General features: G+C 42.9%; 1 protein-coding gene across 1 annotated transcript in view; it reads right to left on the minus strand.

Moving 5' to 3' along the window:
• Positions 1–18,993: 18,993 nt before the first annotated feature.
• RNGTT (RNA guanylyltransferase and 5'-phosphatase) overlaps positions 18,994–27,215 on the minus strand; it is a 1,295,116-nt gene continuing 1,286,894 nt past the window's right edge. The window contains exons 15-16 of the mRNA XM_053710532.1: positions 21,155–21,278; positions 18,994–19,731 (exon numbers count right to left, since the gene is read on the minus strand). Of these exons, the coding sequence (XP_053566507.1) occupies positions 19,568–19,731; positions 21,155–21,278 (288 nt within the window). The 3' untranslated portion in view covers positions 18,994–19,567. The remainder of the gene's footprint in view (positions 19,732–21,154; positions 21,279–27,215) is intronic.

The following is a 27,215-nucleotide window of genomic DNA, read 5'->3' on the forward strand; positions in this document are numbered from 1 at the left end:
GACCCAGCAACCTCCCACTTTTCTATTACCATGAGTTTTGCGCCCCCCTTTTTTTGTCCCTATATCTATATAGGTATATCTGCTCCTACTATTCTAAACTCAGTTAATAACGGAGCAAAGTGACAGATGTCTGTCAGACCAATACACCTTCTCTTCCACCAATAGTATTGCAGGGAAGGTAACCTATCAGTATCGAGGATTGAGACAAGCCTCTCAATTACCAGGCAATAAAAAGCCCCAAGAAAGGCGGGCGCCCCACCTTTGACAAAGCCTTTTTTGGCGAAACATGTCAGGGAAGCTGGAGAAAATTCTCCTTTTTTAACTTAAACAACTGTGTGAATTGGTAGTAGAATGCTTTATTAGAATTTAATTTAAAATGGTATGTCTGCGTGTGAGTGAGACCTGGTTAAACGGAGCCGCTTCAATCTTATATTGATTAATTAATTTTTCAAACTAATTTACCTAACAGTGTCTAATTCTAAACGAGGCACTTAAGACTGAAGCTGTAAGCCGATTCAGCTCAGACCATATTAGGTCTCCAATATACAGAGACCCCGTTGACTTAAATAACCGGTAATTCAGAATATACCAACTTTAATACCGGAGAGTCACTTACTGACCTTATAATAATCCTACCATATATATACTAGGAATAAGTACCCTGGAGTAATACTCAACTGTTGCACAGGGGATATCTTTATAGTGCACCAAACACACTGACCAGATACGGGTTTACTGGTTATAATAACTGCTTAACTCTTTTATATTTAAGTGAACTACACTCAATATAATTTGCAGTATCGATTTATATAACCGGCGGTATTACAACAGGGGCTAAACCAAGGTAAAATACTTTTAACTATACTCTGACACCATAAGTGCGACTTTACTAATAGCTCCCCACAGGGACAGGTGGTAATGTGTTGCTCATTGAGATCAATAGTACTAATAAGTTAAGCACAAACATAGTGCAATATTACAACGCAATTACTTCCTAACAAAATTTAATTATTTACAGAGTGATATTTATCAACTTGCAACATTTTCAAGAAAGCAACAAACGTAGCCATTAGATCACTGTTGCACTTTCATAGAGTGTTACCAGACTTTTATTTTACCTATCTTTATTTGTTTTTTTCCTTGCAGGTTGTGTTATTAGAAGCAAAATAGCTTATATGATACCGCTATCAGAGTCTGTTCACAGTACAGAGTAATATATTCAGTACCCAGTACGGGGTATACACACGAGTATTTTTACCATATTACCAATTTTTAGTGCATACTCGTTCTGGTGTGTGGTGACTATTGTAGGATATTTCAGAGCACAATATTTACAACTTAGACTCTGATATTATAACATCCAACTAGGACATTATAATTGGGGTTCTCTCTATATATTAGTACCATCACTCACCCCCTAGACACGCGAGGATTTTATTAAATTAGGGGGTCAGTAACCTGAAAGTGATACAGTCCCATAACCCAGGGCTGTATCACTAATTATTATCAATACATTCTTTTTATTTCACCTCCTCCCCTAGTAGACATAACTTGGAGAGCATACCACATACTGGTCAGATTATTCTCCTTAGGAGTTGCATTCTCCCATTTCTACACCAGTTGGAATTTTAACACCCTTTTTCTTTTTTCTTTTTTATTATTAAACCAATAAAAGTTAAGTTTTAAATCGCCTTGTCCTGGGCCCTTTACCTAGGTATCCATGGCCATTTATTCATTATTTTGCTGTTGAGTGCTACCAAGTACACTTTTTCAATTGCAGATTGCAATTGTTTTTCTAGTTTGCCTCTTTCAGTGTACAGCACCTAAGTCTCCGCATACATATGTTTTTGTTATTTCTCATATTCCAGGAGAATAGAATAAATTGTTGGACACAGCAAACGTAGTGCCGTTGTCTTTTTTCTTTTTTGTTCTTCCAAAGATTGGTGACACTTCATTCAGTACAGATTGACTTCTTGTTCCTCCATAGAACTGTATGTAGGCTCTAACTGTTTTGCTGTTTGTCATATATATTGCTTTTACAAGATATGATGAGTCCACGGATTTCATCCTTGCTTATGGGATATCGCCTCCTGGTCAGCAGGAGGCAAAGAGCTCCACAGCAGAGCTGCATAAATAGCTCCTCCATTCCCCCCCCAACCCAGTAATTCTCTTGCCTGCCTGCGTTAGTGATAGGAAGAGGTAAAGTGAGGTGTTAGTTTAGATTCTTCAATCAAGAGTTTTTTTATTTTTAAATGGTGCCAATGTGTACTATTTTTCTATAGAGCAGCTTCTGGAAGTTATGATTATGGCGATGGTCTTAGAGAAAATGAACTAAGACCATTCTGTCTTCACAGGAGCTCAGGAGGGAGAGTGGACCTCTTAACACTGTGAATTTCTCATGTTGTTCCTCAGCATGAAGGTAAGTGCAGTCTTTTCTTTCTGGGGCTCTGCAAGCATTTCCCAAGACTGGCTGTACTCTGCCTTTATTTTTTCTATCAGGGGACATGGGCTTAAAGGCTTCCCCTTGACAGTATGCAGATTCTCACTAATACACAGGGACTGAGAACCGACATATTGTTTATCTTTGGCAGTATGCAGATTCTCACTAATACACAGGGACTGAGAACCGACATATTGTTTATTTTTCCCCAGACATTCTAGTGTTACTCAGATATAGATTGTACTAGAAGCGCTGGGGGATTTATGCTGACATACAATGTTTGGGCAACTCTTTATTCAAGTTTATTAAGAACTATACAGAGACGGATGACGCTGGGGGTAGTACATCAGTGATCAGTTTTTATTTGACTCCGGTACTTGTTTGTGTCTCTCTGGGCATTTTGTTTCCACCCACGATGGGCGGGGCTTGGTGTTGGCACGCTTTTGCGCAGTTGCTTCTACTACTGGATTCCGACTGGCAGCTTTTCCTCCACGGCCCCTAGGTTCGCTTGTTGCTATACATTGCAAGCGATCTAAAGTGCGCCGGGCGAGAGGTATTAACTACACGTGGAGGTAGGAGCCGTAGCGGAGCTGTGGCGAAGTGACTGCGTTTGTTTTCAGTGTGTGATTTTTTTTTCCCTTAAAGCAATACGACACAGGGAGTGTATAAAATTAATTAAGGAAGCTTCTCTCTGTCTCTTTGCCTACACGGACGTTTATACAGAGGCTGTTTTTTAAAGACACAGTACTCTATTTCTGTTTTAGGATCATTTTATTAGTATACGATCAAATTTGCATTTGCTTTTCTGTATATCATGGAGGATATTGAACAAAGTACATGTCCTATGTGTTTAGATTCATTTTGGAACCCCCTGTTACGCTTTGTCCCTCATGTATAGAGAGGGCTTTAGAGTACAAAGAAATAAAAAAAAAAAAAAAAAAAAATCTAAGAAATGTTCTCAGACTGATGAGATTCAGGGTATGCCGTAACTTTCTCCCCAAGCGTCACAGCCTTTAACGCCCGCACAAGTAACAGCGTTTGTTTCTTTCACGCTGTAGGATATGGCTGCAGTTATGTCATCCACCCTTTCAGAAGTTTTATCTAAATTGCCAGTGTTACAAGGCACACATAGTAAAAAGGAGAACCAGATGGTTCCTGCGACTTCTGATACTTTGGGGGCGATCTCCGATGTACCCTCCCAGTGCTCTGAAGTGGGGGGTGGGGAGACGCTGTCTGAGGGGGAACTGTCTGACTCGGGTAGTACATTGCACCAAACAGATTCGGACGTAATGTCCTTCAGGTTTAAGCTGGAACACCTCCGTCTGTTACTACGGGAGGTTTTGATGACTCTGGACGACTGTGACTCTATTGTGGTTCCCCCAGAGAAATTGTGTAAGATGGACAGATACTTAGAGGTTCCTTCTTATTCTGATGTCTTTCCGGTTCCTAAGAGAATTTCGGAAATTGTTACACGGGAATGGGAAAGACCGGGTATCCCGTTTTCAACTTCCCCTAATTTTAAGAAAATGTACCCTATAGCTGACACCATTCTGGACTCTTGGCAGTCGATCCCTAAGGTGGAGGGAGCTATCTCTTCCCTATTGAGGACAGTTGTGCTTTCAAAGACCCTATGGATAAAAAGTTGGAGGGTCTTCTAAAAAACAGAATTTATGTTTACCTGATAAATTACTTTCTCCAACGGTGTGTCCGGTCCACGGCGTCATCCTTACTTGTGGGATATTCTCTTCCCCAACAGGAAATGGCAAAGAGCCCAGCAAAGCTGGTCACATGATCCCTCCTAGGCTCCGCCTACCCCAGTCATTCGACCGACGTTAAGGAGGAATATTTGCATAGGAGAAACCATATGATACCGTGGTGACTGTAGTTAAAGAAAATAAATTATCAGACCTGATTAAAAAACCAGGGCGGGCCGTGGACCGGACACACCGTTGGAGAAAGTAATTTATCAGGTAAACATAAATTCTGTTTTCTCCAACATAGGTGTGTCCGGTCCACGGCGTCATCCTTACTTGTGGGAACCAATACCAAAGCTTTAGGACACGGATGATGGGAGGGAGCAAATCAGGTCACCTAGATGGAAGGCACCACGGCTTGCAAAACCTTTCTCCCAAAAATAGCCTCAGAAGAAGCAAAAGTATCAAACTTGTAAAAGTGTGCAGTGAAGACCAAGTCGCTGCCCTACATATCTGATCAACAGAAGCCTCGTTCTTGAAGGCCCATGTGGAAGCCACAGCCCTAGTGGAATGAGCTGTGATTCTTTCGGGAGGCTGCCGTCCGGCAGTCTCGTAAGCCAATCTGATGATGCTTTTAATCCAAAAAGAGAGAGAGGTAGAAGTTGCTTTTTGACCTCTCCTTTTACCGGAATAAACAACAAACAAGGAAGATGTTTGTCTAAAATCCTTTGTAGCATCTAAATAGAATTTTAGAGCGCGAACAACATCCAAATTGTGCAACAAACGTTCCTTCTTCGAAACTGGTTTCGGACACAGAGAAGGTACGATAATCTCCTGGTTAATGTTTTTGTTAGAAACAACTTTTGGAAGAAAACCAGGTTTAGTACGTAAAACCACCTTATCTGCATGGAACACCAGATAAGGAGGAGAACACTGCAGAGCAGATAATTCTGAAACTCTTCTAGCAGAAGAAATTGCAACCAAAAACAAAACTTTCCAAGATAATAACTTAATATCAACGGAATGTAAGGGTTCAAACGGAACCCCCTGAAGAACTGAAAGAACTAAGTTGAGACTCCAAGGAGGAGTCAAAGGTTTGTAAACAGGCTTGATTCTAACCAGAGCCTGAACAAAGGCTTGAACATCTGGCACAGCTGCCAGCCTTTTGTGAAGTAACACAGACAAGGCAGAAATCTGTCCCTTCAGGGAACTTGCAAATAATCCTTTTTCCAATCCTTCTTGAAGGAAGGATAGAATCTTAGGAATCTTAACCTTGTCCCAAGGGAATCCTTTAGATTCACACCAACAGATATATTTTTTCCAAATTTTGTGGTAAATCTTTCTAGTTACAGGCTTTCTGGCCTGAACAAGAGTATCGATAACAGAATCTGAGAACCCTCGCTTCGATAAGATCAAGCGTTCAATCTCCAAGCAGTCAGCTGGAGTGAGACCAGATTCGGATGTTCGAACGGACCTTGAACAAGAAGGTCTCGTCTCAAAGGTAGCTTCCATGGTGGAGCCGATGACATATTCACCAGATCTGCATACCAAGTCCTGCGTGGCCACGCAGGAGCTATCAAGATCACCGACGCCCTTTCCTGATTGATCCTGGCTACCAGCCTGGGGATGAGAGGAAACGGCGGGAATACATAAGCTAGTTTGAAGGTCCAAGGTGCTACTAGTGCATCCACTAGAGCCGCCTTGGGATCCCTGGATCTGGACCCGTAGCAAGGAACTTTGAAGTTCTGACGAGAGGCCATCAGATCCATGTCTGGAATGCCCCACAGTTGAGTGACTTGGGCAAAGATTTCCGGATGGAGTTCCCACTCCCCCGGATGCAATGTCTGACGACTCAGAAAATCCGCTTCCCAATTTTCCACTCCTGGGATGTGGATAGCAGACAGGTGGCAGGAGTGAGACTCCGCCCATAGAATGATTTTGGTCACTTCTTCCATCGCCAGGGAACTCCTTGTTCCCCCCTGATGGTTGATGTACGCAACAGTTGTCATGTTGTCTGATTGAAACCGTATGAACTTGGCCCTCGCTAGCTGAGGCCAAGCCTTGAGAGCATTGAATATCGCTCTCAGTTCCAGAATATTTATCGGTAGAAGAGATTCTTCCCGAGACCAAAGACCCTGAGCTTTCAGGGATCCCCAGACCGCGCCCCAGCCCATCAGACTAGCGTCGGTCGTGACAATGACCCACTCTGGTCTGCGGAAGGTCATCCCTTGTGACAGGTTGTCCAGGGACAGCCACCAACGGAGTGAGTCTCTGGTCCTCTGATTTACTTGTATCCTCGGAGACAAGTTTGTATAGTCCCCATTCCACTGACTGAGCATGCACAGTTGTAATGGTCTTAGATGAATGCGCGCAAAAGGAACTATGTCCATTGCCGCTACCATCAAACCTATCACTTCCATGCACTGCGCTATGGAAGGAAGAGGAACGGAATGAAGTATCCGACAAGAGTCTAGAAGTTTTGTTTTTCTGGCCTCTGTCAGAAAAATCCTCATTTCTAAGGAGTCTATTATTGTTCCCAAGAAGGGAACCCTTGTTGACGGAGATAGAGAACTCTTTTCCACGTTCACTTTCCATCCGTGAGATCTGAGAAAGGCCAGGACGATGTCCGTGTGAGCCTTTGCTTGAGGAAGGGACGACGCTTGAATCAGAATGTCGTCCAAGTAAGGTACTACAGCAATGCCCCTTGGTCTTAGCACAGCTAGAAGGGACCCTAGTACCTTTGTGAAAATCCTTGGAGCAGTGGCTAATCCGAAAGGAAGCGCCACGAACTGGTAATGCTTGTCCAGGAATGCGAACCTTAGGAACTTGTTTAAGATCTTGAGATCTAAGATTGGTCTGAACGTTCCCTCTTTTTTGGGAACTATGAACAGATTGGAGTAGAACCCCATCCCTTGTTCTCCTAATGGAACAGGATGAATCACTCCCATTTTTAACAGGTCTTCTACACAACGTAAGAATGCCTGTCTTTTTATGTGGTCTGAAGACAACTGAGACCTGTGGAACCTCCCCCTTGGGGGAAGCCCCTTGAATTCCAGAAGATAACCTTGGGAGACTATTTCTAGCGCCCAAGGATCCAGAACATCTCTTGCCCAAGCCTGAGCGAAGAGAGAGAGTCTGCCCCCCACCAGATCCGGTCCCGGATCGGGGGCCAACATTTCATGCTGTCTTGGTAGCAGTGGCAGGTTTCTTGGCCTGCTTTCCCTTGTTCCAGCCTTGCATTGGTCTCCAAGCTGGCTTGGCTTGAGAAGTATTACCCTCTTGCTTAGAGGACGTAGCACTTTGGGCTGGTCCGTTTCTACGAAAGGGACGAAAATTAGGTTTATTTTTGGCCTTGAAAGGCCGATCCTGAGGAAGGGCGTGGCCCTTACCCCCAGTGATATCAGAGATAATCTCTGTCAAGTCAGGGCCAAACAGCGTTTTCCCCTTGAAAGGAATGTTAAGTAGCTTGTTCTTGGAAGACGCATCAGCTGACCAAGATTTCAACCAAAGCGCTCTGCGCGCCACAATAGCAAACCCAGAATTCTTAGCCGCTAACCTAGCCAATTGCAAAGTGGCGTCTAGGGTGAAAGAATTAGCCAATTTGAGAGCATTGATTCTGTCCATAATCTCCTCATAAGGAGGAGAATCACTATCGACCGCCTTTACCAGCTCATCGAACCAGAAACACGCGGCTGTAGCGACAGGGACAATGCATGAAATTGGTTGTAGAAGGTAACCCTGCTGAACAAACATCTTTTTAAGTAAACCTTCTAATTTTTTATCCATAGGATCTTTGAAAGCACAACTATCTTCTATGGGTATAGTGGTGCGTTTGTTTAAAGTGGAAACCGCTCCCTCGACCTTGGGGACTGTCTACCATAAGTCCTTTCTGGGGTCGACCATAGGAAACAATTTTTTAAATATGGGGGGAGGGACGAAAGGAATACCGGGCCTTTCCCATTCTTTATTTACAATGTCCGCCACCCGCTTGGGTATAGGAAAAGCTTCCGGGAGCCCCGGGACCTCTAGGAACTTGTCCATTTTACATAGTTTCTCTGGGATGACCAACTTGTCACAATCATCCAGAGTGGATAATACATCCTTAAGCAGAATGCGGAGATGTTCCAACTTAAATTTAAACGTAATCACATCAGGTTCAGCTTGTTGAGAAATGTTCCCTGAATCAGTAATTTCTCCCTCAGACAAAACCTCCCTGGCCCCATCAGACTGGTTTAGGGGCCCTTCAGAACCATTATTATCAGCGTCGTCATGCTCTTCAGTATCTAAAACAGAGCAGTCGCGCTTACGCTGATAAGTGTGCATTTTGGCTAAAATGTTTTTGACAGAATTATCCATTACAGCCGTTAATTGTTGCATAGTAAGGAGTATTGGCGCGCTAGATGTACTAGGGGCCTCCTGAGTGGGCAAGACTCGTGTAGACGAAGGAGGGAATGATGCAGTACCATGCTTACTCCCCTCACTTGAGGAATCATCTTGGGCATCATTGTCATTGTCACATAAATCACATTTATTTAAATGAGAAGGAACTCTGGCTTCCCCACATTCAGAACACAGTCTATCTGGTAGTTCAGACATGTTAAACAGGCATAAACTTGATAACAAAGTACAAAAAACGTTTTAAAATAAAACCGTTACTGTCACTTTAAATTTTAAACTGAACACACTTTATTACTGCAATTGCGAAAAAATATGAAGGAATTGTTCAAAATTCACCAAAATTTCACCACAGTGTCTTAAAGCCTTAAAAGTATTGCACACCAAATTTGGAAGCTTTAACCCTTAAAATAACGGAACCGGAGCCGTTTTTAACTTTAACCCTTTTACAGTCCCTGGTATCTGCTTTGCTGAGACCCAACCAAGCCCAAAGGGGAATACGATACCAAATGACGCCTTCAGAAAGTCTTTTCTATGTATCAGAGCTCCTCACACATGCGACTGCATGTCATGCCTCTCAAAAACAAGTGCGCAACACCGGCGCTAAAATGAGGCTCTGCCTATGATTTGGGAAAGCCCCTAAGAATAAGGTGTCTAAAACAGTGCCTGCCGATATAATCTTATCAAAATACCCAGATTAAATGATTCCTCAAGGCTAAATATGTGTTAATAATGAATCGATTTAGCCCAGAAAAAGACTACAGTCTTAATAAGCCCTTGTGAAGCCCTTATTTACTATCTTAATAAACATGGCTTACCGGATCCCATAGGGAAAATGACAGCTTCCAGCATTACATCGTCTTGTTAGAATGTGTCATACCTCAAGCAGCAAGAGACTGCTCACTGTTCCCCCAACTGAAGTTAATTCCTCTCAACAGTCCTGTGTGGAACAGCCATGGATTTTAGTAACGGTTGCTAAAATCATTTTCCTCATACAAACAGAAATCTTCATCTCTTTTCTGTTTCTGAGTAAATAGTACATACCAGCACTATTTTAAAATAACAAACTCTTGATTGAATAATAAAAACTACAGTTAAACACTAAAAAACTCTAAGCCATCTCCGTGGAGATGTTGCCTGTACAACGGCAAAGAGAATGACTGGGGTAGGCGGAGCCTAGGAGGGATCATGTGACCAGCTTTGCTGGGCTCTTTGCCATTTCCTGTTGGGGAAGAGAATATCCCACAAGTAAGGATGACGCCGTGGACCGGACACACCTATGTTGGAGAAAAGCTATTTGTTCATCAGGGGTTTCTATTACAACCGATGGCCTGCATTGTACCAGTCACAACTGCGGCTGCCTTTTGGTTTGACGCCTTAGAGGAGTCTCTTAAGATTGAGACTTCTTTAGAGGAAATAATGGATATAATTAAGGCCCTTAAGCTGGCTAATTCTTTTGTTATGGATGCCGCCTTTCCAATCACCAAATTGGCGGCTAAGAATGCAGGATTTTCCATTTTAGCGCGCAGAGCCTTATGGTTAAAATCTTGGTCTGCGGATGTGTCCTCTAAATCCAAGCTTTTGGCTATTCCTTTCAAAGGAAAGACCCTGTTCGGGCCCGAATTGAAAGAGATCATTTCTGACATTACGGGAGGTAAGGGTCACCTCCTCCCTCAGGATAAGTCATCTACGCAAAGGGGGAGACAGAGTAATTTTCGTTCCTTTTGAAATTTCAAGGGAGTCCCCTCTTCCTTTTCCGCTAAACAGGAAGGGAACTTTGCACAAGCCAAGTCCATCTGGAGACCCAACCAGGCTTGGAACAAGGGTAAACAACCCAAGAAGCCCGCTGCTGCTCAAAGACAGCATGAAGGGGCGGCCCCCGATCCGGGACCGGATCTAGTAGGGGGCAGACCTTCTCTCTTTATCCAGGCTTGGATAAGAGACGTTCAGGATCCCTGGACATTAGAGATCGTGTCTCAGGGGTATCAGTTGGAGTTCAAAAATTCCTTCCCAAGGGGAAGGTTTCTTCTTTCACGATTGTCTGTAGACCAGATAAAAAGAGAGGCGTTCTTACGTTGTGTAAAAGACCTCTCCACTATGGGAGTAATTTGTCCCATTCCAAAACAGGAACAGGGGTTTAACTCAAATCTTTTTGTGGTTCCCAAAAAAGAGGAGAACGTTCCGATTCATTTTAGATCTCAAGAGTCTAAACAAGTTCCTCAGAGTTCCATCCTTCAAGATGGAGACTATTCGGACAATTCTTCCATTGATCCAGGAGGGTCAATATATGACTACCGTGGACATAAAGGATGCATATCTTCATATTCCTATCCACAGAGATCATCACAAGTTCCTGAAGTTTGCCTTTCTGGACAAATATTTTCAGTTCGTGGCCCTTCCTTTCGGGCAGGCCACAGCACCCAGAATCTTCACAAAGGTTCTAGGGTCTCTGCTGGCGGTTCTCAGGCCGCGGGGCATTGCAGTGGCGCCTTATCTGGATGATATTCTGATCCAGGCGTCATCTTATCAGCTGACAAAGTCTCATACCGACAGGACTAAGGACTCACGGGTGGAAGATGAATCTAGAAAAAAGTTCACTAATTCCACAGACAAGGGTTTCTTTCCTGGGAACTCTAATAGATTCTATATCCATGAAAATCTTCTTGACGGAAGTTAGAAAGTTAAAGATTCTGAATACATGCTGAGCCCTTCAGTTCCATCCTCGACCATCAGTGGCTCAGTGCATGGAGGTAATTGGATTGATGGTGGCGGCAATGGACATCATTCTGTTTGCTCGTTTTCATCTCAGACCTCTACAACTGAGCATGCTCAGACAGTGGAATGGAGATTATGCAAATTTGTCTCCTCAGATAGATCTGGATCAGGAGAGGAGACTCTCTTCTTTGGTGGTTGTCACAGGATCATCTGTCCCAAGGGACGTGCTTCCGCAGACCCTCATGGGTGATAGTGACAACGGACGCCAGTCTACTAGGATGGGGTACAGTCTGGAATTCCCTGATGGCTCAGGGTGTGTGGACTAGGTCGGAGTCTCTACTTCCAATCAATATTCTGGAATTGAGGGCAATATTCAATGCTCTTCAGGCTTGGCCTCAGTTGGCTTTGGTGAGGTTCATCTGATTTCAGTCGGACAACATCACGACTGTGGCTTACATCAATCATCAGGGAGGAACAAGGAGTTTCTTGGCGATGACAGAAGTCTCCAAGATAATTTGGTGGGCGGAGGCTCACTCTTGTTATCTGTCAGCAATCTACATCCCAGGAGTAGAAAACCGGGAAGCAGATTTTTTGAGCAGACAGACGTTTCATCCGGGGGAGTGGGAACTCCACCCGGAGGTCTTTGCCACCCTGATTCTCAGATGGGGCAGAGCGGAGCTGGATCTTATGGCATCTCGTCAGAATGCCAAGCTCCCAGTCCAGGGATCCTCAGGCCAAACTGATAGATGCCTTGGCAGCGCCTTGGTTGTTCAACCTAGCTTATGTGTTCCCTCCATTTGCTCTCCTTCCCCGGGTGATTGCTCGAGTCAAACAGGAGAGGGCTTCGGTCATCCTCATCGCTCCTGCGTGGCCTTGCAGGACTTGGTATGCCGATCTGATGGACATGTCATCTCTGCCACCGTGGAAGCTTCCACTGAGGCAGGACCTTCTCATTCAGGGACCCTTCCATCATCCAAATCTAACTTCTCTGCAGCTGACTGCTTGGAGATTGAACGCTTGATTTTATCTAAGCGGGGCTTCTCATTGATACCTTGATTCAGGCACGCAAGCCTGTTACTAGAAAGATTTACCATAAGATATGGCGTAAATATCTTTATTGGTGCAAATCAATGGGCTACTCATGGAGTAGGGTTAGGATTCCCAGGATTTTATCTTTTCTCCAAGAAGGATTGGAGAAAGGGTTGTCAGCTAGTTCCTTAAAAGGACAGATTTCTGCTTTGTCTATTTTGCTACACAAGCGTCTGGCAGATGTTCAATCTTTTTGTCAGGCCCTGACTAGAATCAGACCTGTGTTTAGACCAATTTCTCCTCCTTGAAGTTTGAATTTAGTTCTTAATGTTCTTCAAGGGGTTCCGTTTGAACCTATGCATTCCATAGATATTAAGTTATAATCTTGGAAAGTTTTATTTTTGGTTGCTATTTCTTCTGCTCGCAGAGTTTCTGAGCTTTCAGCATTACAATGTGATTCTCCTTATCTTATTTTCCATTCGGATAAGGTGGTGTTACATACCAAACCTGGTTTTCTTCTTAAGGTTGTTTCTAACAAGAATATTAATCAGGAAATTGTTGTTCCTTCCTCATATCCTAACCATTCTTCTAAGAAGGAGCGTCTGTTACATAATTTGGACGAAGTCCGTGCCTTGAAGTTCTACTTGCAGGCGACTAAGGATTTTCGTCAAACATCTTCATTATTTGTTGTTTTTGCTGGGAAACGTAGGGGTCAGAAACCTACGGCTACCTCTTTCTTTTTGGTGGAAGTTGCTCCTTGGTGGGGCAGGCAAAACTCGGGTGCCCAAACTTGTGGCACCAACTGCATGAGCGGGTACTCCCCTGGCCTGCCCCCTGTGAGATATACTCCAGGACAAGAAAAGGGTATAGACTCTGCCAAGCTACTGAGGGGAGAGACCGTCTGTCTCCTCTCCCGAGAAGGAGATCTACTGCTGGGGAGGGAGGACTGCTACCTCCACTCCATGGGAAACTGTGCTGCCGCTGGGGAGAGAGACCGACTGTCTCCTTTCCCAGAAAGGGATTCGGCCACCGGGGAGAGATATTGATACCCGTCTCTCCCTGCAAGGGCTTCTCTGTAAGGGGAGGGAGAACGACTACCTCCGCTCCCAGGGGATGGCTCTGCCGCTGGGGAGAGAGACCGACTGTCTCCTCTCCCGGCTCCTGGCTCTGCCGCTGGGGAGAGAGACCGACTGTCTCCTCTCCCAGGAGGGGGTTCTGTTTACGGGGAGGGAGGAAGACTACCTCCGCTCCCAGGGGATGGCTCTGCCGCTGGGGAGAGAGACCGACTGTCTTCTCTCCCGGCTCCTGGCTCTGCTGCTGGGGAGGGAGACCGACTGTCTCCTCTCCCAGGAAGGGGTTCGGCCGCTGGGGAGAGATATCGATACCCGTCTCTGCCTGCAAGGGCTTCTCTGTAAGGGGAGGGGGGATGACTACCTCCGCTCCCAGGGGATGGCTCTGCCGCTGGGGAGAGAGACCGACTGTCTCCTCTCCCGGCTCTGCTGCTGGGGAGAGAGACCGACTGTCTCCTCTCCCAGGAAGGGTTCGGCTTACGGGGAGGGAGGACAACTACCTCCGCTCCCAGGGGATGGCTCTGCCGCTGGGGAGAGAGACCGACTGTCTCCTCTCCCGGCTCCTGGCTCTGCCGCTGGGGAAAGAGACCGACTGTCTCCTCTCCCAGGAAGGGGTTCTGTTTATGGGGAGGGAGGACGACTACCTCCGCTCCCAGGGGATGGCTCTGCCGCTGGGGAGAGAGACCGACTGTCTCCTCTCCCGGCTCCTGGCTCTGCCGCTGGGGAAAGAGACCGACTGTCTCCTTTCCCAGGAAGGGGTTCTGTTTATGGGGAGGGAGGACGACTACCTCCGCTCCCAGGGGATGGCTCTGCCGCTGGGGAGAGAGACTGACTGTCTCCGCTCCCAGGAAGGGATTCTGCTGCTGGGTAGAGTTATTGACATCCATCTTCTCCTTGTCCAAGTCTATAATCTCAGAGCCAGACTGCTGATCAGGATCCAGCAGCCCTGGTTCCCATTCTCTTTGCTGCCACTCCTCCACAGTCCAGCTCCATGAATCCCAGAGGGCTGCACCCCAGATCTGTATGCCCCTGGCACGCTGCTTAGCAAGATCCAACAGCCTTTTGTATTCCTTGACCAGTGCCTCTTCCTGGTCAATTATAAAATCCAGATCGTCCAGCAGGTCTCCTCCAAGAGATCCAGCAGTTCCTCTTGGAGCCCAGAGATATCCTCCAGACCCTGGTCTGTCTCGCGCCCAAAATGTGGGTCCTCTGTCCTTTTTGTAAACAATCCAGGGCCGCTGAAGCCAAAGCCCTCTGTGGGGGATCCTTCCTCCAGCCATGGCTGCGCTTGCATAGCGAGCCATTGGAGGGCTCGATAGCCGTCCTCCACCCACATCTCTTGCTGGATCAGTCTATGTAGAACAGCTAGCCATTCCTTCTTTGGCTGTTCTCCCAGGAAAGGCAGTCTCACGGTCCACCGTACCCGGAATCTCGTGTCATTCGTGGGGAGGACCTTTCCATTTTCCTGCTCCTGTTGCAGAGCCTCCCACCAAAGGTCTCGGAGGGCAAGGTTCCTCCGTGTCAGAATGTCCTGTTCCGAACAAGGATCCTTTGTTCCGGTCAGCATCTTTTGTACTCTCCCTAGGAACTCTGCCTCCATATTTACCGGCTACTGTGGTACGTCTCCTCTGTCAGCAGAAACCTTGTAAAAGAAGCAGATCCCACCGCTGCCAGCCAATGTGACGGATACCCCCGGCTACCCCGACTGGGTAGCTCCACCAAACGGGTCCTGCTTCCTCCTTGCCAACTGCAGCTATGTAGCTGGCAAGTGACCACAGCCTGTAGCCACCCCTGATGCCCAACAGCACCAGTACTCAGGGTCCCACCCTGTGGCAGACTCCAGCTACCAGACTAGGTAGCTCTGTCAGAGTGTCCTTCCTCTGCCTGGAACAGGCTGCTATGTAGCCCAGGAAAAGTGATTTTAGATGGAGCAAACCCAAATAACTAGACAGCCTAGCATTCAGGTTTAACAGGAACTGATTTTATTGAAAACACACAGTCAGCTCCCGCCCCTCCAGACAGCCCGGCACCTCCATAGGAGCCACAGTCCCACATAATCCCAATACATATGGGTGACGGTTTCGGGGTGATCCCGGCACTTCCAGGGTGTCATTTTAAAGCTCCCAAAGGAGCTCCCCTCCGGCAATTCCCCCACCCCTTGTACTCCCCAGGGGCTACTAATTCCCAAAAGAGCGGAGCTCTGGGGCACATGGTTGCTGGAGCGACCTGGGTTAAAGTTAGCGGGTGTTCTGCTGTCCTGTGGCCGACCGGGATTTCCAGGAGCCTGGCCAGCCTGAGAGGGGTTAGGCGGGTGTCCGTTGTAAGGCGGCCGACCGGGAGTTCCAGGAGCCCAGCCAGCCTAGGAGGGTTTTCCTGGTCATACACCAACTTTTCTCTGAACACAAAAACAAGCCAACACAAAGCAAACAAACAGCTTCCAGAGATGGTGGTTGCTCTGAGGAGCCCAAAACCACTGAGAAACAACAAGGGTGAGGTTGTAGGGGGGTGGGGTGTAGCCTTAGCCATCTGATATCCGTGACAGACAGGTTTTTATTTTTGTTAAACTTCAGTCACTTCTGCTTCTTGGCTTTTCCTTTCTCTTCCTAACTTCGGTCGAATGACTGGGTTGGGGGGGGAAGGGAGGAGCTATTTATGCAGCTCTGCTGTGGAGCTCTTTGCCTCCTCCTGCTGACTAGGAGGAGATATCCCATAAGTAAGGATGAAATCCGTGGACTCGTCATATTGTAAAAGAAATAAATTTATCAGGTAAGCATAAATTTCCTTTTACAGCTTTTCATGAGAGAAGATGCTGAAAGTGGCCATGGTGTTGACCAGATAGTGATGTCGAATTTGCCCAGGAGGAAAGGAACCGTCAACAAGGTACATGTGAAGTGAACAGAGATAATCCCCCATTCCTGTCCACTTTACAGCTATACAGAACTAGGAGGAGGAGGGGGCAATGTTTGAAGGTTACCAATATGCAGGTAACCAGGGGAGTGGGCAGTTCTGTCCACACCCCTTGGAAGAGGGGTTCTCACTGGTAAGTATTACAAGGGCCAAGATATACATCATTTAGAAAAACAAAAACTGCTAGAAAATGATCATGTGATATTCTTACTGCAGCACTTTACTATGCATTACTGGCAGTAGCAGACTGCATTCAGTAGAAGGACGATACAAGAAAGGGAAGGTCCAAATCTAAGGATCTATAGAAGCCGCTCACCGTAGACAAGGGGATTGGCAGATAAATCTTCATTTCACCTGTGGGGAGGGGCTGTGTCTCCACACTGGCGGAAGATTTCATACTACCCAGCTGAACTCTTTTGTCGGCCCTCAAGAAAACACTTTTGAGGGGGAAACTGGGCCTCAGAATGTTTAGAAGACCTCTATCAATTAAAGTGAATTTAGAGAACTTAACCCTTTGAGTGCTAAGCACTTTCCCACCTGGGTGCTAAGCTTTTTAAAGTTTTTTTTAACTCCCCCCCCCCACCAGATCCCAAAGACTTACACCTTTCCAACGGTGGGTCTTGGGGGTCTGTAGCTGCTTAGATGACTGAGATACAGGCTTCTAAGCAGCATGCTCCCTGCTCCTATACTTAACATTGTTAAGTATGAAGTCGTGCGGTACATCATTGCGCGTGACGTCATCACGTCATTGCGCGTGACATCACCGCGCATAACGTGAAGCCCTGGCGATGCCTGTCACTATGCAGGCCCGATCGCCGGGGTAGGAGTGGGTGGGAGCCCCCAGATCTCCCTCAAGGTGGGAGTGCTAGCGACGTCTCTGAGCTGTCGTTAGGACCAGAGTGGGAAACTCTGCAACGGCTCAGAGCCGTCGTTAGCACTCAGGGGGTTAAAGGATAAGGAAAGTCAAAATTAAACTTACAGGATTAAATTAGAGCATGTAATTTTAGGACACTTTAAAATTAACTTCTATTTTCAAATGTGCTTCGTTCTCTTTGCAACCCTCTTTGAAAAGAATATGAGCATATCTTACACTAGTGGAAGCTAGTTGCTAATTGGTGCCTGCACACATTTGTCTCTTGTGATTGGTTAACTAGATGTGTACAGCTAGCTGCCAGTAGTGCATTGCTGTTCCTTCAGCAAAGGATAACACGATAATGAAGCAAATTTGAAAATAGAAGTGCAAAGTTTTTTAAAATTGTATGTTCTAACCAAATCATTAAAAAAATGTTGGTGTTTCTTGTCCCTTTAATTTCACTCTTTAGGCTAAAGGCAAAACATAACTGGGGAATGCTTGGAGAATGGGGTGTAGTTAAGTTCTCAAACATGAGGGTGTTTACCTCCTAGTAGTGGTAATTTATAGACTTTCACTATTATTTGAAAGAATACAATAAAAATAGGATTATCATTCACAATTAAAGGAATTCCTTAAAGGCAAGGACAGGCTTCTCACCTTTAATTTCTTGAAGGTTAGGAGGACCTCAAATCTCCTTCAACAGTTTCTTCTAAAATTACTTAGCAATAAAAATATAAAACCAAACTGCATAAAAGCAGCATACTTAGGCTTCCAAATAAACTATTACTTACTCAGTCTAGATAATGATATTCTTAAATGGAAGGTAAAGTATGTTGTTCGTTCCATGTATCGGTAAATGCCTAGGAACAGATATACTCCCCTCTGCACAACCATGGCTATGCCACCCATTAGAGATAAACTGTATATTTGCATCTATGTTACTAGAAAGGAAATTACTATTGGGTGCTTATGTAGAAGTTATATATGAGTTTATATAATAACCCTGCTTGTTTTAAAGGTTACTCGCTCTGATCTGCAATATCAAATATAGAAAAAAACACAGAATTAAGAGGCAACAGTGGAAGGGCCATTGCTTTGTAATCTTTTGTGTGTTTCAACCCCAGTGTTTTTCTATTTTCTATTCTGGTATTGTCTTTAACTTCACTAGGCATTATACTAATATTCACCATTGAGGGGAGTATACCAGAGTCAGCTTGAAATGCACAGAACACTGTCTGAACACCAAATGGGAATTAAACAGTGAGAGACATAGGTCCATATTTATCAAGCTCCGTACGGAGCTTGTGGGCCCGTGTGTCTGACGAGTCTTCAGACTTGCCAGAAACACAAGTTATGAAGCAGCGGTCTAAAGACCGCTGCTCCATAACCCTGTCCGACTGCTCTGAGCAGGCGGACGGACATCGCCGGAAATCAACCCAATCGAGTACGATCGGGTTGATTGACACCTCCCTGCTGGCGGCCGATTGGCCGCGAGTCAGCAGGGGCAGGTGTTGCACCAGCAGCTCTTGTGAGCTGCTGGTGCAATGTTAAATGCGGAGAGCGTATTGCTCTCCGCATTTAGTAAGGTCTTGCGGCCCTGATCCGCACTATCGGATCAGGTCCGCAAGACCTTTGATAAATAGAGGCAATAGAGTGTATTGCAAAGGGGAATAGGGGGAAATAATTCAAAATAAAAAAGGACAGAGAAGATATAGGTAAGTAAATAAGTATGGGAGAACTCATTAAGACAAAGGTAATCGAGAAGAAAAAATAAAAAGCAAAAGGATTTTGAGAGTTCGTTATTATAAACAGAAACTTAAGACAATTAAAAGAGTAACAAATACTTAAAGTTGAGAAACAGAGCAATGATAATTATGGAGTTGCAAAACATTCTTTCAAACCCCCATTTTAATGATGGACAAATGAGCAATTGGTGCAATATACAAATAATAGCATGGAATATACAAAATACAGGAGTTCCTTTTTTTAATATTTCAAAATATGAAGCATGGTTTAAAACATTTTATTTAGACAACTTACTATACAATATTTATAGCAGTTACCTCTTTGTCAAACAAAGAAATCTCAAGAAAAAGCATTTTAAATTAAACCCATGACGACAAAAATTCATTAATTAAATAAAAAAACATTGTAAAGAAAAATGAGGAAAACACAGAAGTATCCAAAAATGTAGGTCTCTGTAAGAAACATGGGAAAATGTGCTCTCAATCCTATAATTTTGCCAAGATTTATTGTAAAAACAAAGTCTTATACAATTCCTGCACTTTCCTTTGATGTAAAGTTTGGAAGAAAGTATCTTTGTAAATACAAGATATCTTCACCAGTTGCAATGTGCAAACATTTGTCTTTTTGGATTTTTATTGCAAATTTGTAATATAGGAACATGCTTTTTAGATTTCCCTGTTAACTCTAAAAGTGATGCCGCTTCATAGAAATTGCATTCTCAGTTAGTCACACGAGGCCTTTTAGGAGGAGGAGGTGGCATAAGCTCAGCATCTGGATCCGATGGGTGCCTTCGATTCTGCCCTTGAGCTGCCGCTGAACATTTATCGATGAACTCAAACAGGATTTCTTTTGTAACAGGATTTTGTATGCTATTGCACACGGCTAAAAATAAATAAAAAAATAAAGGCGCAGGTTAATGGCATGTATTTATGTACTGTATATGTAGTAAAAAAATGCTGATTGAACTATGAGGCTAATACATTTTAAAATGTAACTTTTGTAAGGCAGTATAAAAACATTTGCTGAGGTTTGTATTTCATTCTTGGCTATGCCACACAATTCATCCAATATAAGTGTATATATGCATTCATGCAATTAGCATAGAAATTATTATTGGGCGTTTTATACAAAAGCTCTATAGGACTTTATATTATAACCCTGATTTTTCAAAGGGTACTCACTCTGGACTGCAATATCAAATAGAGAAAGTATCACAGAAGTTAAAAGATAGAGAATCCCATTATTACCCATTCCCCAGTTTTGCATAACCAACACTGTTATATTAATATACTTTTTACCTCTGTGATTACCTTGTATCTAGGAACCTTCTTCCAGCCCCCTGATCACATGACTGTGACTGTTTATTATCTATTGTCTTAAATTTAGCATTGTTTTGTGCTAGATCTTAAATAACCCCCTGTGCCTGAACACTGTTATCTATATGGCCCACGTGTACTTTCTGTCTCTTTGTGATGAAAAGAGATTTAAAAAGCATGTGATAAAGAGGCAGCCCTCAAAGGCTTAGAAATTAGCATATGAGCCTACCTATGTTTAGTTTAAACTAAGAATACCAAGAGAAAAAAGCTAATTTGATGATAAAAGTAAATTGAAAAGTTGATTAAAATTACAAGTCCTATCTGAATAATTAAAGTTTAATTTATACTAGACTGTCCCTTTAAGAGGCAAGATAGCATGGTGGCATTGACAATGGCTTGTAATGTGTTGTGTGTTTCAACCAAATGAGCTTCACATTTCCTTTCATTAAAGCATAGCTGAAACAAGGAGTTTCCTGGCTTTTAAGCATTTGAGAACTTAAAGAGAAATTATATTCAGAATTATAAATGTATATTAGTGACTATTTATTGTGAATAGCCTACATATGAAAAAAAAAAAATGTTTCAATTCCAAAATCCTAAGAGGAAAAAAAGGAAAACCAATGTGTTTTCAATGAGTTTATGCAATGATACATCTAAGCATGCATGGTGTAACCTAGGAAACAGCAATTCAGTAGGCCACATAATGTACTAGGTATTAGCAAAGATAAAGGGGCAAAAAAGTACTTATAGTAGATATTAAGACATTGGATTTGCGGCTATAATTACAATACATAAAATAGATTGACAAGTAACTATTTTCCTTGACTGGTAAACTACAATGACAGCCTTGTAAGACTTTTATCACTGTGGAACAATATACAATGTAAAAAATGACACTTGACAAATTAAAAGTCACACTTCTTGGTTCTAAGAAAGAAAGTACTGAAATAAAACTGAATATACATTTTAAAAGCTAGGTCTGCACTTACCCAAAGCAGTGTCATAGGAATTTGGAAAGCTTTTGTCAACTCTTTGCCGCATGAAGACCCAGCAGTTGTTTTCAAACTTACATTCTATGATTTTGTTGTCATATTGTTTTAAATCCTTTGTCACCTGTTTAAAAATAAAAATCCTCTATAAATAGAAAATGACAAATAAGGCTGATGCAGAACTAAACATGATAATATATTTGAATTTAACTATGGCTGTTACAATAAAACATAGCACAAGTGACACAGGAATGGCTGTAATACGGCCTCAAGAGCTTTAGATATGATAAGTAACCAGATACGTTATTGTGAATTTCTCCCCTGATGCTCATTACTGTAAGTGAACCTGAATCAAAATGCACAAACAAATCAGCCTTTGTTTCTTTATTTGTGCAATTTTCAATTATAGGTTTATTTCAAAGCCTCCAGGGTTTGACATAAAGTTTGGGAAACATTATGTATAATGAATTGTGAACTGTTAGTTTGCTATTGCTTTAACAGCAAAACACACAATATGGAGATCAAATGTGTCATAAAACTTTAGAAAATAATGTATACAGTGCTATATTAAATTATTATTAACCAAATACTTGACCATGGATGTGAATAATTTCAAACAAAATCCATACATCTTGTAGAGAATATTTTTTAACAAAATCAGTAAACAAAAACCTCAAAAAACTCACAACTGTTATGCTTACCTGATAATGTAATTTTTGTCATGATGGTGAGAGTCCATGAGTCATCAGTTATGTGACTTAAGTCTAGTCCTACAGGAGGAGGCAAAACACCCCACACAACAGAGATGTAATCCCTCTCACTTTTCCATGATTCCATAGTCATACATATGGCCAAAAGAAAGGAAAAAAGTATGAAAGAAAAAAAATAGTAAAAGAAGTGCAAACTGGTTCTGCTGCCAACTGGAAAAACAAGGGAGGGTCTTGTGGACTGTCACCATCATAAATCAAAATTATTTATCAGGGGGGCACCCGGGAGGCGGCCATCTTACAGGTCGCACTGAGCTTCAGCTCCACAAGCTTTCTCCACTGTTAGCCTGTTCACCATTACATCTTCCTTAATACCCTACTTACAATAGTGGGGGAGCCTGCCTGAAGAGGTCGACATTCAAGATATAGGGTTTTGGATGACGACTGGGCCTCACAGCCCTCAGTACCGGACTTTTCATTTGAGGCCTTCCCCTACACTAGAAGCCTCAGCCTGCCCCCACAACTAGCTGTGCCGAGAGTGCGCAGTTTTCAGATTGAAGAACACCTCAGACATTGAGTTCTCTGTACAAGCCAACTTACTTTGGAGCCCTTATCTACTAGGCATTGCACACTATACTCAGAACATGGAGGATACCTATTTGATCTCGCAGTTGCAAGCACTACTCCAGGAGCATGTACAGAGGCTGGAGGAGAGATTGGCAGCTCCCTTATCCGCTGCTCAGCAAGACCAGCGGCTAGCGGGTACTTTGGTTCCCGACATTAATCGAGACTCAGCTGACAACTATGATCCTTCTACAATATTGAAAGAAGCTGGCCGGGTTGTGTGCGGATTGGACATCCTGCACATAGAAGCAGTCACTTCCCCTGAATGGCAAGGCCCCGGCAACTTACCCAGTGTTGTGGGAGAAGCAGCTGAGTGCCAAAACACCATGATCCAGCACTACCCTACCCTAAACTCTGATGCCGGAATGGCTGAACCAGACGCAGAGTTGCGGCAACGGCAGGGCAAAAGCTGCGCAAGTGAGAGTCAGAGCCATCAGGCCTATAGCGCAGCAGTTGAGAGATCCGGTCTTACCTTTGAGAGACAACTGTTGCCGGTGTCTGTTTCTCTGCCGCCTGACGCAGTATTCCTGGACCCTGCAGCGAGCATCACCCGGCTGGGACGCTTACTTGAGCTTGATGAGAAAGTGCTCCGAATGCAGCTATACCGGTTGGTAGTAGACTCACTAACACCACTTGGTGCTGACCCCCCTCTCAGCTGTGGAACCCGGACTGGTTCACGGGGCAGTGTAAAAACATATAAGACTGGCGTGGGCTAAATTGGGAGATAGTATTGCTGTTTACATGCGGGGTATATGATTACTCATTCTTTAGCAGGTTTTGTTTGTCCCTGTCGCAATGCTTTGTTTAAGCGCTAACATTTATATTTCCTTAAAGTACTAAGTTTAATTGTTTTGGCTCAAGCATGACTATATAAGACAGTGTTATTTGCTCCATAGAGATTGTATATGTGTATTTACTCCTATCTGCCATACTATTACCCATTCTATACTGAGGGTAACTGCGGATTCATTCTAGCCCAAATATTGCCTAATACCAGCTATATAACCTTATACAGCATTAACCGATGCACATATCAGCCCCTCTTAAGAATGTATTAAGAGATACTTACTCTCACACAACAGAAAAACTGAGGTGTGTTGTTATTTAACTGTATGGTATATCTAACATTCCTAGGTTGAGAGATCCCTAAATTTTACCGTTAATTCCTACGTCTTCTAGGTGGTCCAAGAGAGACCACAATTAATTGCTAAAGGTAAATGTTTGATTATTATTTAGTTGTGCTTCTATGGGATTCTAACTGTATATTATATAGAAAAAGTGAGGTTTTGGACATATTATCTGTGCCTATTGTACATTATGAAGCATTTGTATAACTCCTTTAATGTCACCGTAACCATATTATGATTGTATGCTTTCAACCTCAATAAAAATTTATTAAATAAAAAAAAAAAAAAAAATTATTTATCAGGTAAGCATATTTTTTTCTTTTATAAGAGGGTGAGAGTCCACAAGCCATCACACATGAGATCCTATACCCATGCTGTGAAGTCTACAAGACCACAATGCAATAGGGCAGGAAAAACAGTTATGGCAGGTTGAGGTACTAAACATTCACCCCAGCCCAGAAATGTACTACTAAAAGCAACCTCAGAAGAGGAAAAGGTGTCAAAATGGTAAAAGTATGTAAAGATGACGAAGTAGCTAAAATGAACATCTGTTTCTAAAAGACCAAGGTGGTGACTTATGGTAGAATGAGCAGTAGTTTGTTCAGGGTGAGACCTCCCTGCTGCTAGGTATGCTACGCAAATCAAAGCTTTAAGCCAGGCTGCCAAGGTGACAGCAGTAGCAGGGGCCTGAGAAATGAAAAAAAACAACAACATAAAAAACAAGGAAGAAGAATTTCTGAATACTTTAGAGGCTTGAAGAATAAAAAAAAAAAAGAAGATAGATTGGACTGCAATATCCTCATTGATGTTTTTAGAAGAAACAACCTTAGGAAGGAAATAGTAGTTTGTTCTTAAAACTGCCTTACAGTGATGAAAAAAAAATCAGGCAAGGAAATCCATAAGATAGAGCAGATAGACCAGGAATATCAGATACTCTTCTGGTCGAGAAAATAGCCAAGTGAAGAGAACCTTTCAAGACAACAGTTACATGTCCAGGCCATGCATAGGTTCAAACGACTGAGCCTGAAAAGCCTTCAGAACCAAAGTAAAGTTCTACCTCAAAAACGGTAAGACCGAAAGCCTAGGCAGGTTCCCTGGGAATTTATGTTCAAGTAACTTGAATGGATTTTTCCTAAGTCTCCTGAAAAAACATTAATCTGCCGCCCACCAGAGTCTGGGTTGGGAATGCACCTTCATGCTGTTTGGACTTAGACCAAGATTACCCAGGATTCCATATGGACTTGGAGGTCTCTGACTTCAGAGACTCTGAAGAGAAGCATCTTTACATCTTGGATTGATGATAGGAGTGAAATCATCTAGCAGACTTAACCCTTCATTTAGCTTTTTGTCTTATGGCAGGAAAGCTCCTTTACCTCCAATGATTGTAGCAATGATAGCATCCAGCAAAGTTCCAAAGAAGATCTTTCCCTAAAATGAAAAGGATAGAAGTCTGCATTTATATACTATGGGCCATATTACAAGTGGAGTGCAAACGTTTGCCTGCAAGCGATATCGGTATTACAAGTTGAAAGTAAACGCGATCGCTTGAGCGCAATTCAAGTTAATGCTTGCCAAGTTACCGCGTCCTCAGAGCTGTGGTTAACGGTTTTAAGGAACAAAAAAATGTCACATAACACATCAAAAATACATTGAAAAATACAATTACATTCATAATAACACTATCTGATAAGGATTATTTAAAAAAATATTGCATACAAAAGTTATAAGGGCTCAAAAATATGAGGCGTTAGAAGAAGAAAAAAAATGCAGACAAAGGGCTTTAACATAAAGATACATGTCTCTACAGTTAGAGGAAAACATGACAAATCATATTTATGCAATATTCATATTTAATAAAGTGTTATACTGTGTATTTCATTGTATTGCATTGAGCAATGATACTTTTTGGACTAACTATACATTTATAAGATGACAATCTTTCGGAAGAATATCTTCCTTTTTCAAGTCTGAATCAAAACTGACCAATTTGATGGAATTTACAGATTATATCTTAAAACATAGGATGGCTAAAAAGACAGAAAGTGTTACAGAGGTCTGAATTCAGGGGGAGGAGGGGGTGTCGTAAAAATCATGAGGGGGGTTTAGGAGACAGAGGCAGACAGTGTCAGTAAAGGATAACAGACAGGGGAAATATATGGTTATACACAAAGCATATACTGACAAAGTTTTATATCAACATATAATCAATATGTATAAAGATGTGAAATTCGGTATACAGGGGAATATAAGATAGTCAAAAAAGGAGAAATGAAAGAAATAATAATGACAAAAGTGTAGACATAGGCTTACCTGTGTACCTATGCATAGAGAGTGTGGAATATACAATGCAATTGACTACAGTATATGAAAGTACATTACAAAAAAATGTTGATAATGGGTTAAGAAACCAGAGTCCACATTTAGTCCAGAATTTAACAAGTTGAAGTGCATTATCATTTTAATTTCAAAGGTTTTTCTTTCCATGGTGTCTTTGAAGTTGATTCTGAGAATCTTGATTTTGAGGTTTTGGATGGAGTGGTCAGGTTTGGTGAAATGGTGACCAACAGGGGTACAGTATTTTGTTTCACAGTGGTTTTTGATTGAGTGTCTGTGTAAGTCATCCGAAGGTGCAGTTTTTGGCTTGTTTCTCCAATATAACATCCCACTTCACATGCAGTGCAATGTATCATGTATACCAAATTTGCAGATATGCATGAATATGCCCCTTTAAAGGGACGCTGAACCCAAATTTTTTCTTCCGTGATTCAGATAGAGCTTGACATTGTAAGCAACTTTCTAATTTACTCCTATTATCAAATTTTCTTCATTCTCTTGGTATCTTTATTTGAAATGCAAGAATGTAAGTTTAGATGCCGGCCCATTTTTTGTGAACAACCTGGGTTGTCCTTGCTGATTGGTGGAAAAATTCATCCACCAATAAAAAAAGTTCTATCCAGAGTCTGAACAAAAAAAAAGCTTAGATGCCTTCTTTCCAAATAAAGATAGCAAGAGAACGAAGAAATTTTGATAATAGGAGTAAATTAAAAAGTTGCTTAAAATTGCATGCTCTATCTGAATCACGAAAGAAAAAAATTGGGTTCAGTGTCCCTTTAATGTTATAGGATTTACTCTTGCGATTAGCTGTGCTGCTTTCACAAATGTGTTGACATAGTTTGCAGAGAGCTTTGTTGCAGCGCTTGGTTCTATTCTGAGTGTTGCTTTTATCAAGGGGTAGATTTCTGTGGACCAGTTTCTGTTTGAGGTTGGGTGGTTGTCTGAGTGCCAGGATAGGGATCCTCTAAGAGTAGTGGCTGTAAGTCTTTTATGATTTTTCGTATTCCTTCTACAGCAGGGTTATATTTGACTACTAGTGGGATACGCAATATGTTTTTCTTCTCCTATATTGTAGCAAGTGTACACGTGGGGTATTGAGGGCAGAGTTAATTTGTTTGTTTATAACCCTTGTTTTGTAACCTTTTTCTCTGAATGATTGGGACAGTGTGATGAGGTGTTTGTCACGGTCCTTGATGTCTGAGCAAATTCTGTGATATCTGGTGGCCCGACTGTAGATTATGGATTTTTTAAATGTGATTGGGGTGGGAG

The sequence above is a fragment of the Bombina bombina genome, chromosome 4 (assembly GCF_027579735.1).
Source record: "Bombina bombina isolate aBomBom1 chromosome 4, aBomBom1.pri, whole genome shotgun sequence".
Taxonomy (NCBI): domain Eukaryota; kingdom Metazoa; phylum Chordata; class Amphibia; order Anura; family Bombinatoridae; genus Bombina; species Bombina bombina.